This window comes from Magnolia sinica, chromosome 2, assembly GCF_029962835.1.
Source record: "Magnolia sinica isolate HGM2019 chromosome 2, MsV1, whole genome shotgun sequence".
In the NCBI taxonomy this organism is placed as follows: Eukaryota; Viridiplantae; Streptophyta; class Magnoliopsida; order Magnoliales; family Magnoliaceae; genus Magnolia; species Magnolia sinica.
This window is the reverse complement of record NC_080574.1, coordinates 12,488,203-12,502,094: the sequence shown is the minus strand read 5'-3', so window position 1 is coordinate 12,502,094 and position 13,892 is coordinate 12,488,203. Positions and strand designations below refer to the sequence as shown.

General features: G+C 41.4%; 1 protein-coding gene and 1 long non-coding RNA gene across 2 annotated transcripts; both read left to right on the top strand.

Annotated features, from left to right (window-relative positions):
* The first annotated feature begins 7,176 nt into the window (after positions 1-7,176).
* Positions 7,177-7,926, top strand: LOC131235197 (ubiquitin-conjugating enzyme E2 2-like). Its single transcript, XM_058232344.1, has one exon. It carries the CDS (start codon positions 7,323-7,325, stop codon positions 7,734-7,736), a length of 414 nt encoding a protein of 137 aa, XP_058088327.1. The 5' UTR covers positions 7,177-7,322; the 3' UTR covers positions 7,737-7,926.
* Positions 7,927-8,224: 298 nt separating this feature from the next.
* On the top strand, positions 8,225-12,994 carry LOC131235193 (uncharacterized). Its single transcript, XR_009165977.1, has 3 exons — positions 8,225-10,861; positions 11,418-11,623; positions 12,061-12,994. It is a non-coding gene; the product is annotated as an uncharacterized LOC131235193 (long non-coding RNA).
* Positions 12,995-13,892: the final 898 nt, after the last annotated feature.

Below are 13,892 nucleotides of genomic sequence, written 5' to 3'. Positions count from 1 at the left end.
TACGGAATCAATCACGCTGCATATTTATGAATGCTGCAGAGCAGTCTTCTTGTGACCTTTGTAGCGAGATTTTATCAGTCCAAATTCATCATGGGTTTGATTGCTTTTCACCCCTCTGCGTTATGAACGGGTTGGATTGTCAATCCGATCGTGATCGGGATCACAAAACCAACCTACAGCGGCCGGTTTTCTCGGACGCATGACGTTTTACGCGTTAGCGATTTTTGTGAATGCCGTGGGGTCCATGTTCGGAGTCCAATGAGAAATCCACTCCGTCCATTAGTTCCCCCCCGAAAAATGAGTGGAACCTGATTGGTTTTGGGGCAGATTCGTGGTGGACCGTGAATCATTTCAATTCACCGTCAGTCTTCCTTTTAGACGGTCGAAAACTTACCCTCGCTGTTTCTTGAATTTCCGCCATCTAGGCGAGGATGATAGGGGGCGAGGGCTTCTGATGGACGGTCCGGATCAATCCATTGCATCACGGTGGTGGCCCACAAGAAAGAGCCGCAAGCTCTGTTTCTTGCGCAGGAAAGAAATCGAGTTGGAGAGGGAGAGGTCGGTCAGCGCTTGCTGACCGGCGTTTGGATTTTTTTTGGTGTGCGCCCGGTGCACATGTGTAGCGTGTACATGTACTACCTGTATGGGTCCCACAGAGATGTTTGTGAGAAATCCGCTCCGTCCATCCGTATTGTCAGCTCCTTTAACGCGTTGAGACCAATTTTCAAGCTCATCTAAATAGCAGGCGAGCCCAAAATCAATGATTTTATGGGCTGATACGTCCGTTGGGCCAATTCCACAGCGATCCAATGGATGAAATTTTACGTGTACGGTTCATTTATGGTCCTCAGGCCACGTATGGAGTTTCAAACTGATCGGATGGTGGGAACCCTATGATCTTGCATTTTGGATACTTTTCAGGCCACTTGAGCTTCAATTCCTCGATTTCCTTGGGTCCCTGGCGTGCAAATCTGTCGATCTTGGTCTCATAGGGTCCGTCGCTTGCCTTGGTGACTTCAGACTGTTAAATCCATGCCTTTAGTACCCTTTTTCAGCCCAAGCTCGTGAATACGCCCTGCATCACAAACATGATTAAATCAGGCCATTAAGCGGTATCATGCTTGTAAATTTATGCAGTAACTGGGTCTGATATGCAATATTTGACCCTCAACATGAGGCAACTTAGGAATTGAGCGAGAGAACTTAGAAATTAAGCGAGGCAACCTATCAATTGAGCGAGGCAACCTAGGAATTGAGTGAGGGAACCTGGGAATTGAGCAAGGCAACGTAAAACTTCAACGAGGCAACCGAGAAATTGAGCAAGGGAAACATGAATTTGACCGAGGCATGCTTGAAATTGGGTGAGGCTAACATGAATTGGAATGAACTTTAAATGTAATTGACCTAGCCTAACAATTTGCTCTTTGGTGAATTTGACCGAGCAGTTAATGAAATTGACCGAGATTTACATGAAATTCTCTTCGGTGAATTTGACCGAGCAATTAATGAAATTGTCCGAGTGGTTGATAAAATTTTTCGTTACATTACATGAATCCGTGGAAGTTCCCCATCATATTTTTATGATATCTCCGTCAAATTTATGAATTGCTTAAGGAATTACACCAATCATGAACCGAGAAGTAGGTCAAATGGACCAATACCTCTCGTAATTTGGATTTATAGTTTGCTCAGTACACACTTATAGTGTTGAGTTAACTGAGTTGGGCACACCCAGATCCATAGCTCAATTGGCAGACTGAGTAGAGATACCTCGTGTCAACACTTGAGGTCTGGTATGGATCACTAGCGGGGGTGGCTAACATGGAGCGTGTGTACTGACATGGGTGTGTACTAACAAGCTAACCCAAAAAAAAAAAAGTTAATAGTAAAAAAATAATAATAACAACAATAAATAAAACTGAGTTGGGCCCGCCTTGAATGTATGTGGACTATCCACGACGTTCATCCGTTTTTCCATCTAAAGTAAGGGTTTTAGCCCAAAATGGTGGCATATCGAAATATCAAGTGGATCACACCACAGGAAACAGTGGTTCCACCGTAGAAACCTTGTTATGGCCCCACAATGATGTTTTACTTGTAATTCATCATGTTCATAGGATGATTTTTGCATGGATGAACCGAAAACCAAGATGCGAGCTTCATCCAGCAGTTCAATGGCCCACAAAAAATTTACACCGTTTAGGTAAATGTACTACATTACACCTGTAGTGCGTACTTTCTTTCGTCGAGGGACCATTTTCAGAAAAACGCCCTAATGCTGATGAATGGAGAGGGTGGGATCCAGCTAGAGCGTGGTGCGATCCAAGCAACAGATGTAGTGGTGGAGTTTTCGTCTGTTTTTTTTTTTTTTTTTTTTTTCCGAAAATGGAGCGAGGGAAGGGAGGGAGAGGAAACGACGCAGCATTGAAAAGTGAAAAGGAAGGGTAGTTTCGTCCTCAAATTTGCTGTCCGCACGTGCTTGTCTAAGTTGGTAACATAAGTTTGTATTCCTTCATAAAAACCGCTGGATAAAAGGTTTTGTCTACAGTGGTCATTTTCTCAAAATTTTCTGAAACTACCCTGGCTTCCCATGCGCGTGTGATCGCACTGTTGGTGTGTGTGCTCTAGCTCTCTGCACGTGCATGATTGATCCACATGTACGTGTGCCCTGATCCCCATATGTATGCATTCGTACCCCCCATATGTGTGTAATCAACCCTTCCCACATGCGTGATCGTACCCTCACACCTGCATGACCTCACACAGGTGCAAACCCGCGTGAGCTAGTGCACATCCGTTCCTGCTCGTGAGGAGCACCCAAAGAGAAGACAATGGACTTCACCACCCCACCATGATGGGCCTTGACTTAGTCAAGCCCATGTAACTAAGGCCCGTGGTCTATTTCCTATACCATGCATTACATCTCTCTCTTACTTCACTTCCCACCACCCTTACATCACACCCCACAACCCCCCCACCCCCCCCCCCCCCCCCCCTCTCTCTCTCTCTCTCTCTCTCTCTCTCACACACACACACACACACACACACACACACACACACGCATCATGCATGCTAGCCACCTTACCACTAACCTCACTCTCCACCAATGCATGCACTCGACTACCTAACCTAAGTTAGGTTAGCTAACTTACTCCCTAATCCTAATTAGTTATCTACACATCTAAGGTTAACAACAAATGAGAAATGAAAGAGGAAGAAAGAAAAAGAAAGATAGGAAAAAAGAGAGAGGAAGAAAGACAAAGAGGAAATGAGAAAGGAAGAAAGAAAGAAAAGAGAAAGGAGAGGAGAGAAAAGAAATAGAGAAAACATGAGAAGAAGAGAGGAAAAAGAAGAGAAGAAAGAAGAACCTCGACCTGAACCCCGAGCCATTACACACACCCTTGCGCACCTTAAACCTTAACCTGTTGCACACATGCTCGCACACCCAAACCTCTCCGAACTGTGGAGCCCACTAGAAGGTCACGTAACCTAGATGAAGAAAAAAAATACAAAGATCAGCTTGGTCCTGTTGAGGGTCAAATATTGCATATCAGACCCAGTTGATTGCATAGATTTACATGTATGATACCGCTTAATGGCCTGATTAATCGTGTTTGTAATGCAGAGTGTATGTATAAGCCTAGACCGAAAAGGGTGCTTAAAGCATGGACTTAACGCTCTAATGACACCAAAGCATGGGACGGACTCCAGGGACCCAAGATCAACAGAATTACACATTAGGGACTCGGAAAAATTGAGAAACTGGGGCTCAAGTGGCCTGAAAGTCAGCCAGAATGCAAGATCATAGGGTTCCCACCATCCGAACAGTTCAAAACTCCATACGTGGCCTGAGGACCATAAATGAACCGTACACATAAAATTTCAGCTCCTGGATCACTGTAAAAGTGGCCCAACGGACAGATTAGCCCTTGTAATCATTATATGGGGCCCGCCTGATATCTGGATATACTTCAAAATTGGTATGGACGGTTTATAAGATATGACAGGATGGATGGACGGCACAGATTTCTCTCGAACATTACGATGGACCCATATGTACATTGCATGTACATAGGGTACATGTGCACCAGCAATGCACGGGACGGAGAGTCCGGTCAAAAATCCAGCTGACCCGAAGTCCGTCTTTAACAAGGAAACAGCGACCGACGCTGTTTCGAAGGGCGCTCGATGTGGGCCCCACTCGCGCATCATTTCGACAATCCGGACCGTCCAGTCATTCCAGAGGATCCAACCGACCATACAAGAGGGGTTTCTCCAAACCCATACACGCATATGTGCATGGGTCTCTGTTTAAATGCAGGATGGACGGCTGCGTTGCAATTCAATGGGCCGCATCAACGGACAACCAAAACCGTCCATCTCCAACCAGAATTCCGAGGCGAATCCAACTGACGAAGTGGATTTCCTCTCTAGCATCGTTCATGGCCTCCACCAACATCCCAGCGCAAGAACCGCGCAAGCCCTGTTACGCGCAACCGGGACTTCGAGGTCGTTCCGTGATCAGGACGGTGATCGGATCAGCAATCCAAATCGTTCATTCTCATCAACAGGGGATCCGTGACCACCACCAAGAAGTCCGATTTTGATTTTGGACGATCAATCGTCCAAAATCTCAAGCCAAACGCGGGTTGATCGCGGGTCCTCCGCCTGTTGCTGCGAAAACTGTTTTATTCCGACTCCAACACAGTCTCTGGTGCGTAAGACTTCCGCATGGAGGACGGAAATTCGTCTCCGACGAGAGTGCTATAAAAAAAGGAGAGAGAGAAAGAGAAGGATCATCAAACGGAGGTCGGCTGGAGGCAGACACGTGAAGGAGATTCTTTGGGGAAGAAAGCTTGGGTTGCTAGGATCGTGAGCTGAGCTTGGTGAGACGGAGCTCAGTTGAGGCACGGCTGGAACGTGAGCTCGATTCTTAGCAGGGGTTGGCTTTGAAGGAAGGAAGAAAAGGAAGAAACGTGAGGTGGAAGCCGTGGGAGGTAACAGGACGACTGGGTTTTCTCTCTCTTCCCTTCTTGTTCTTTTCTTTTTCTTTTTATTTTTATTTTGTTGTTTAATCAGCCCATCCATGTGTGGCTAATCCTCTTAGCTAGGGCTAAGAGGTGAAGCCTGTAGTGAGATGGGAGACACTACCTCAGGCGTTTAATTTGAATTTATAAACTGAACTTGATTTAGTTGATTATTAAAGGAATATTTTTTAGTCTTTTATGGTCTGTTGTGACTGAAATTACAATGGGTTTGCAATGACTTTGAATATTTTCTTCCCCTTTTTATGTTTATGAAGTCAGGAAGCCCTGTTGTTCATCATTGCTCCATGGGCATGGTAGGATGACAGTACCCTTCCTGATCCTCATACATTGTTGTTTGGTTGGTAATTAGTTTAATCTTGTTGTTTGCTTTGTCTCCTGGGCATGGTTGATGATGGAATCCATTCTAATTCATATACCTTTCATCTCTTGAAAACCAGATCAAGTAAGTTCAGTTTAAATTCAATAATTCTTGATGCAGGCATAAGATCTCCCTGATCCCTACAAGTGGATCCTCTGAATCCCTAGTTTCCTTCCTCTGAATTCCCTTAAAGTTTTAGATAATTATTCCACAATTATTCCTTAAGTTCTATTTGGTTTAAATCACATCTTAGTCTAGTTCTAGTTCTACTTGGTTTCAGATAACGTACAGGTTTCAGTCCCTGTGGATTCGACCTCGGTCTTACCGAGTTTATTACTACATCACAACCCTATACTTGGGGAGTGAACAGGTCCGAAACATCTTTTAGCCCCACACAGGAAATAGTGGGGACAATGACACCCACCATTGAAACCTTTCTAAGGTCCACTGTGATGTATGTGTTATAAATCCATGCAGTCAATCCATTTTTCATTATCAGTATAGGGTATTAGCCTATAAATGGGGTCGACCTTAGGTTCAAGCTGACCTCACCACCTTGGGTAATGGTGGTTGAGAGTAGAGTTGGGCATTGAGTTGACTTGGACCAAGTTACGACTTATCCGACTCCATCTAGTTTTGAAATATACTTAACCCGAACTCAACCCAACTCATTACTGAGTCTAGCATGCCTGACCCGATCCAAGTCTGGTTTTGGCCCGGACTAATCCGGACCGAGTCCGACTTGGTCACAATGACCCGGAACCCGAAATCTATCCTCGGCAAGGAAGGGGTATATGGATTCGCTTGTATGGTGTACTAGCGCATGCATGGCTTGAATTAGTTTTCGTCGCTTTGGGGAACACTTTTTGAAAGGCGGTGAGGGTGGGCATGTGTTCGATACTTGGTTTAGTCCAAGTTGTAGCTAGAGTGAAGGTCATCGTCCAAGCTGGGGCAGGCACTTAAAAGGCATGGAAGTTGGAGGTGGCATGGAGAATACTCCCGATGTGGCCTTTTATTGAGCATTTTTTTTTTTTATTCACTACCAAAAAAAAGGGGTAAAGGATATTGACCACCTTGTTTTTTACCATGGATATAAACCATAATTAAATTACTGCAGTTTTAATCCATAGCCACACCATTAATAATTAATGGTGTTGTAAGGGGCTCTAAGGCCCAAAAGAATATACGTGATCTATCTAAGCCGTCCATATATTACTTTAGGCATGAAATAAAAAATCAGCTACATCGAAAGGCTCGAGTGGGCCACACGGTAGGAAATAAGGAGATTAAATCACATTTACTTCTTATGGTGTGGTCCACTTGAGCCTTCAATCTATCTGAAGTTTAGAATAATGGAGTAAAATAATTTATTAAAATTAATGGTTAGAATGGATAAACCAAATACATCATGGTGAGCCCATGGATCCCCGTCAGGACCGTCCACGGTCCGTCTCACGAAACGACGCCCAAATTTGGGCGCGCGCCCAAAACAGGACCGTCCATGTCTCTGTCTCTCGCTCTCTCGCTCTCGCTCCCTTTCCTATTCCTCTCTCTCCGTTCCCCAATCCTCTCCCCCTTCCGATATCTGCTCCGTCTTTCTCATTCTCCTCCCTTCCTTTCCAATATCTCCACCGTCTCTTCTATCTCTCCATTGCAGCAGCCGTGAAGCTCTTACCCGAAGAAACACACGCCATTTGAAACCGTTCTCATTTCTTTGAGGCATAGGTTTGATATCTTCCTCTCTTTATGTCTCTTTTTCTGTCTTTCATATTTGATGCATGCTGCTCTCTCTCTCGCTCGCTTTCTCTTCGGATCCGATCATCGCTCGCCATGAAATTCTTCATCTGATCTTCTTCCCTAAGCCTACAAAGAAGCCCTAATTCTCTCCGCTGGTTTTCTGTTTTCAGGCGGTGAGGATGTCGACTCCTGCAAGGAAGAGGCTGATGCTGGATTTCAAGAGGTTGCAACAGGACCCTCCTGCAGGTATTAGCGGTGCTTCCCAAGACAACAATATCATGCTTTGGAATGCTGTTATATTTGGACACGATGACACTCCTTGGGATGGAGGTACGTTTAAGTTGACACTTCAGTTTACAGAGGATTATCCAAATAAGCCACCAACAGTTCGGTTTGTTTCTAGAATGTTTCATCCACACATCTACGCAGATGGGAGTATTTGTTTGGATATCCTACAGAACCAGTGGGGTCCGATTTATGATGTAGGTGCAATACTCACATCAATCCAGTCATTGCTCTGTGATCCGAACCCGAACTCACCTGCAAATTCAGAAGCTGCATGCATGTTCAGAAGCTGCATGCATGTTCAGTGAGAACAAGCGTGAGTACAACCGTAGAGTACGAGAGATAGTCGTGCAGAGTCGGATGGTGGACTAATCTGCCGTAGGTTGGCTTAATCTTCCACTAATGTGGGACTTTTTTGAGTAAAACATTGATGCTTGGAAAACATCGTATTCCAACTTATTTACCTTGATGATTATGTATTTGCTTGACTTTTGAGAACACGGTTGTTGGCTGGCCTTTTCTTTTCTTTTTTCCTTGATTTCTTTTCGGTATGAAATGCACATGGTCTCTAGCTTCATGTACATAAGACTTTTTCATGTATCAATTTCCCTTGGAATCTTCTTGTAAGTGACGGATCCATGTCCTTCAGCATGTTTAAGATTCTTGGGGGTAGTGACATTTGCTTCCTTCCTTTGCAAAAAAATAAAAATAAAAAATTTGATGCATGCTAACTGTTTGATGAAATGGCATGCTATCTGTTTGATGAAATGGTTAGATTTCATGCATGCTATCTGTTTGATGAAATGGCATGCTAATTGTTTTTTGAAATGGCATGTGTTTAGAATTAGATCTGTGATAAGCCATGTGTTAAAGCTAATTCACTCATTCATGTGTTAAAGCTAATTCACTCATGCTAAACACACCTACAACTAGGAATTCTCAATTCCGTGCTGATCAATCAAACTTCACTGGGAGAAGGTTTCTTTCAGTTTACAGTCTCCCTTTCATTCTTTATAACCACTTTGGTAAGTTCCTTGAGGGCCTGTTTGGATCCATGGAAAAGTTTTTTGGAGAAAATTCTATTTCTGCAGAAACACCATTTCCGTTGATTTTTTTTTTTTTTTTTTTCTTTTATTTTCCAGCCATTCTTGGAAAAATCATTTCCATTATTCCAAATCTTCCAGAAATTCGAGCATTTTGGTTACCTCTTTCGTTCTGATGAAACGTGATTTCCCAAAGTCAAAGAAGTTGAAGGAAACTCACCCCAAATCACCAGTAGCTACCACAAAAAAGCATCCGAAAGGATTCAAAAGAATCTTCCAACCTTAAAACTGGAACACTTCAAACTTTTCAAAGCATCCACAAGCTTACTTGCAGAACTATAGAAACTATTGCAGGGGGCAAAAATAAAAAATAAAAATCCCCCAATGCTCTGGGATGGAGAAAGGAATGGTCCTGTTTCAGTTTGACGACACTCCCTATGGGACTCCAAAGAATGGTGGCCCTGTTTCAGTCTGATGACATTCTGTACAGGACTTGAGGAATAAGAGCTGATTCAGACCAACATGAGCATAAAGCAGTATCACCGATGCAAGGTTTCATGTATTGTTCTGCCACTCCCTGCAATGCTCATTACAGATGCAATTAGATTATTTCATGTCGACTAAGCGGATACATTTCCAAGAGAAAAAAATAAATAACTGTGAGTGAAACAAAATAAGATTATTCCCTACCCTTTTGCTCTTTTGTTGTGGTTAGAGTTTGCTTGGAAGAATCTTAGTAAGGAACTCTTCTTTGATAGGCTTATCCATGCTTGGAGGTGTCTCCCCAGGGAATGTCTCAGCACATTTTTCGGCAAGGAAATTAACAAAACGAGATCCTTTCCCTTCGTTAATCTTCTCCACGAGAGATTTTGGCGGGTAAGGGAAGGGCCCCAGCCTCTAAGACGATGGTTGTTGCTTCAACCCCCACACAGAAGAAAGGAATTCATTGGGCTTGTTCATTGTTGTAAGATTGACAGATCCCCTATACCTGTGGGTTGACATACTTGTCAGAAACCAGAATCCTATTTGTAAGGAGAAATGCTAGTGATTCCAGAGAAATGGAAGAGGCAATTCGCAGTATGCGTGCTAATATGGCACATGAATGGATCCGGCCAGTCATCAGGTGGGACCCCATCTGACCATACCCTGGCTAAAAAAATAAAGAAAGAAGAAAAGTCAGGTCAGTCCACTCATCAGGTGGGCAACCCATATACACTGATGAGTGACTGGCCTAGCTTTTCAACCAAGGGCATGTCTATGATGGGACCCACCTGATGAGTGGGTTCCAGATCTCTCAGTCGAGCACCATGGGGCAGGGAAACCTCTTCAATCTTTCCTTGTAAGAATTGCCATATTGCCTCTCATTTCAAACTAACGTCACGAATGCACAAGGCAAACAACCAACCTCTTGAGAAATCGAAGATTAGCCTTAGAGCTTCAGAGGGTATGCTGAAGTTGATAAATGGTATGGTCCCTAAACGCCTGTAATCATGAAAGGCCAAAAACAATTTCTCTAATTACGCTTCAACAAACTTCAATTAATGATTGTTTACCTTTCTATCTTGAATGTTATTCATCAACTTCTTTCTCATTTATTTTTAGTTGTATAAACTGGTAAGAGCTTATTTGTTAAATGGGGGATAATGTAGAACTGTTGCTATTTATAGATTGGTGAACCTAGAAGTTCAAGAATTGGATATGTTTATGCCATGTTGATGATACAAAAATCTGATCAGCTGTAATCCATCCAGACCAATATTTGTTTATGAAAAAAAAAAAAAAGACAAACGAAACACAAGGAAATGTAATTTAAGGCTGTACTCATAACAATGTTGGCTAATATCTGCCATGAATGTTTGACAGAACAATTTCCTTTTCCAAGAAATGGAGTAGCATTTTTGCATACATTTTTTGTTTGTCATTCGGGGCTTGCGAAATGTCATTGTTTCAGAATCTCGTCTTCATGTTTGTTCACACACAGATCTTTTGCTGATATTATGATTGGTGTTCTTTCTGCATGCCTAATAACCTGACATTCAGGTTGTTGCATTGGGGAATATCAACACTGTAGCGACCAAGAAAGGAAATTGTATTCAGGCATCTTCTCATGTATTTCTTCATTTGAATAAACTTTCATAACAATCACATACTGTTGAGTATTGTTTTTTCTTTGGTTGACTTTTATACCTGTTTTATTAGTTTAAAAGGTTTTAAGTCCATCCAGCCACCATTAATTCAGATGGCGTCTTGCTGTTATGCTTTCCAGTTGAATCAAGAAAACATTACTGCTATTATTAGATGACAAAATCTATAATAATGTTTAAATCCACCTTTTCTTTTGCAACAGACTCAAGTTATTGCAGCAGCAACTGCTGGTGTTGCAGCTGAGGGTTTGTCCCCACAAGAAGTTAAAGCAGAAGCAGAGTCTGCTGCTCACCTTTCTGTGGCTTTGGCAGAGAATGCAATTGTGATTCTAATGCTCGTTGAAGATCATTTACGATTGCAAAGCCAAATACATGGTGCATCACGTTTTGGGGAGATTCCAGTCTCTTCTAATTCATTTTCTTCATCTTCTGGTAGCCATTCAAATTCGTTAGGAAAAGCTGTATAAATAGCCATGATTTGAGTTTCATTTTCTCCTCCTAATCGGATAGAGTTTCATAGAATTCGAATAGATAGCCATGATTTAAAATTTAAAATGCTTTACCATATTATTTAGTTGCATCTGTCAGGATTAACTTTCTTACAAGTTAATCCCTTCTAATTGACACCATATAACAAATCTTCCTTTCATTTCCTTTTAGAATCAGTTTCCAATTGGAAAATAGATGCTTTTTACTTAGTTGTACTATGGTCTTATAAAACTGTACTCTTTCTTTTGAATGTTTAAGGCATTATCTACAAGGATTCAACCTGGATTGGAACAAAAGATTGTTATTCCGCGAGATTCATATCTTCAGGTGGTGTTTCAAATTTCTCTGATGCACCAATTCCATTCAGTTTTGTGGTGCTCTTTCATGTCTTCTTTGAATCTGCAATGCCTGCTTTGTGGAACCATCTGATGGACATGTCATGCAGGGTTATTTTGATAATGTTTCAGAGCATCTCAGAGTAGGATCACCATTATATTTTGTTGTGAAGAACAACTATAGGTATTATGATAAATGTTATTTTACTCATCTGCCATTCGTTTGATTTCTAGATTTCCAATATGATGGCATTTCCTGAGAATTTAGCATCAATTACTGTCCAGCAGTTGTGATATTAACAATTCTTTTCTTTCTGTTTCTGTGAATTGAATCAACACTGAACTGAGCTAAGCAAATTTCATAGTACGAGCAAAAGGTTAAACAGAGATATCCACAGCCAAACAATAAATACAATAGCTTATCAATTCCTTTTTCCCTTTATATTTACAGATTTCCCAACTGAAGTTTGGGAGTAGTGAAAACTTTTTCTGAGTTTTCTCATTGTCAAAATCATTCTTTTCATGTTTGAACTGGTTTTCTTTGTATTATTGCACTGCCAGTCAGTGCTGCTATATCACTAAATATGTTTCCACTAATGTCCCCCATGGAAACCATTGCAGGTGATCAATTGGCAATTGCTAAGGAAACTGAGTGTCGGTTGGGAATGGGTACAAACATATACCCATCTTCATGTCTTCTGGGGGACAGCAAGGATGAATTAGTTTCGGCTCTACCTGTGGATGGACTAATTGAAAAGGCTGATGGTTTTGCTGGGGTGTTTCCTGGTAAAATTTTTGCATATTCTGTTGGTCCTATCAATTTTTCTTATGCCATTTCTTATACTATGTTTTCTTCCACAAAACACAAGTATGAGATTGTGAAGAAACTCCAAGCTAGAAAGCACATCTATGGAATGACAGGTGATGGGGTCAATGATGCACCTGCATTAAAGAAGGCAAACACAGGAATTACAGTGGCCAGATGCAACAGATGCTGCTCGAAGTGCTTCTGACATAGTTCTAACAGAGCCTGAATTGAGTGTAATCATTAGTGCCATTTTAACAAGCCGTGCAATTTTTCAGAAAATAAAGAACTATACAGTAGTCTCATGCTTTCATTTGCTATATTACAGATAGGGACTGTGCTTGTGCTGCTGACCTGTTCCACTTTTGATATTTACGTACCATGACATGGATCTGTTTGGGATGGCTTGATTGGGGAAAGTACTTAGTTCACACCATACGAAGGGACCCCAATCGTTGAGGAAAGCAAAAATGTCGTTGTACCTTAAAAATGTCAATGGTCCAAAATATTTCATGAATCAACAGCTTTGTTGTGCTTGGTTGGTTTTCAAGCGAACAAGGCAGCTGCATTAGAAGTCAGCATAGTATATATGTGGCTAAAATATAAATCAAACAAATGCATATATACACATGAAGAACCTAATTTTTGTCCTCATACATGTTACCGATTCATGCCATAATCAGTTTTATATGAACATGGACAATTCTTGTGATGATGGGAATAAAGCACTAATACTTCTATTTCCACAACACCCTAATGCTTTTCTTCTTCCTCTTCTTCCTCTTTTCATTTTTTTTTTTTTTTTCATTTTTTTTTTTTTGGTGGATCATATAAATTTCATGTAAAGAGGTTCTTGAATAATTTCCACATTCGCTTTTGACAATCTGTTCTGCTGTTTTTCTTCTTCTGCATAAAATAATATTCAATGTTATTTCAAGCCCTTCGTCTAGATTTACCCTACAAGGTAAAAATGTGTCTGTGAGAAACAGAAGTGTGTCTAGATGTTGACAACTTTTACTTCTTTTTTTTTTTTTTTGTCATGCAGATATATCTCATGTGACATGTCTATCACTATCCGTATTGTGGTAAGTTGTCAACTATGCCTTCTTTTTTCCCTCTACTGTTTCCTTGTTCCAAAATAATGTGAAGCAGGTATCCTTACTGTCTATGGATCTTCTGAATATATCTATGAGGAAATACTTGTGAAATGCAATAAGTGTATCATAGAACAATCACTTCCTTTTGACACCCTGTGTTACTATGGAACAGCTAGGCTTTGTGTTGCTGGCTCTGTTCTGGAGATTTGACTTCCCTCCTTTCATGGTTCTTGTCATTGCAATTCTTAACGATGGTTAGAAACTCTCTTAGATTGAATGCTGTTGAAATTGTTTTCATCTGTGTTATGTTATGGGATTGTCGTGATCATTTTCTTACTTTTCCCTTGAAAATTTCCCTTTTCTAATTTGTGCACTTGTTTCCAGGTACTATCATGACAATCTCCAAGGACAGAGTCGAGCCTTCTCTGTTTCCTGGCAGCTGGAAACTCAGTGAAAATTTTGCAACTGGAGTGGTCATTGGAACGTATCTTGCTCGTGACTGTTGCGTTCTTTTATTTAGCTTACGAGTTTTCTTTATTTTTTAATTTTTT

Coding starts and splice junctions, on each gene's coding strand:
- LOC131235197 (XM_058232344.1), top strand. CDS start 7,323: ATGTCGACTCCTGCAAGGAAGAGGCTGATGCTGGATTTCAAGAGGTTG.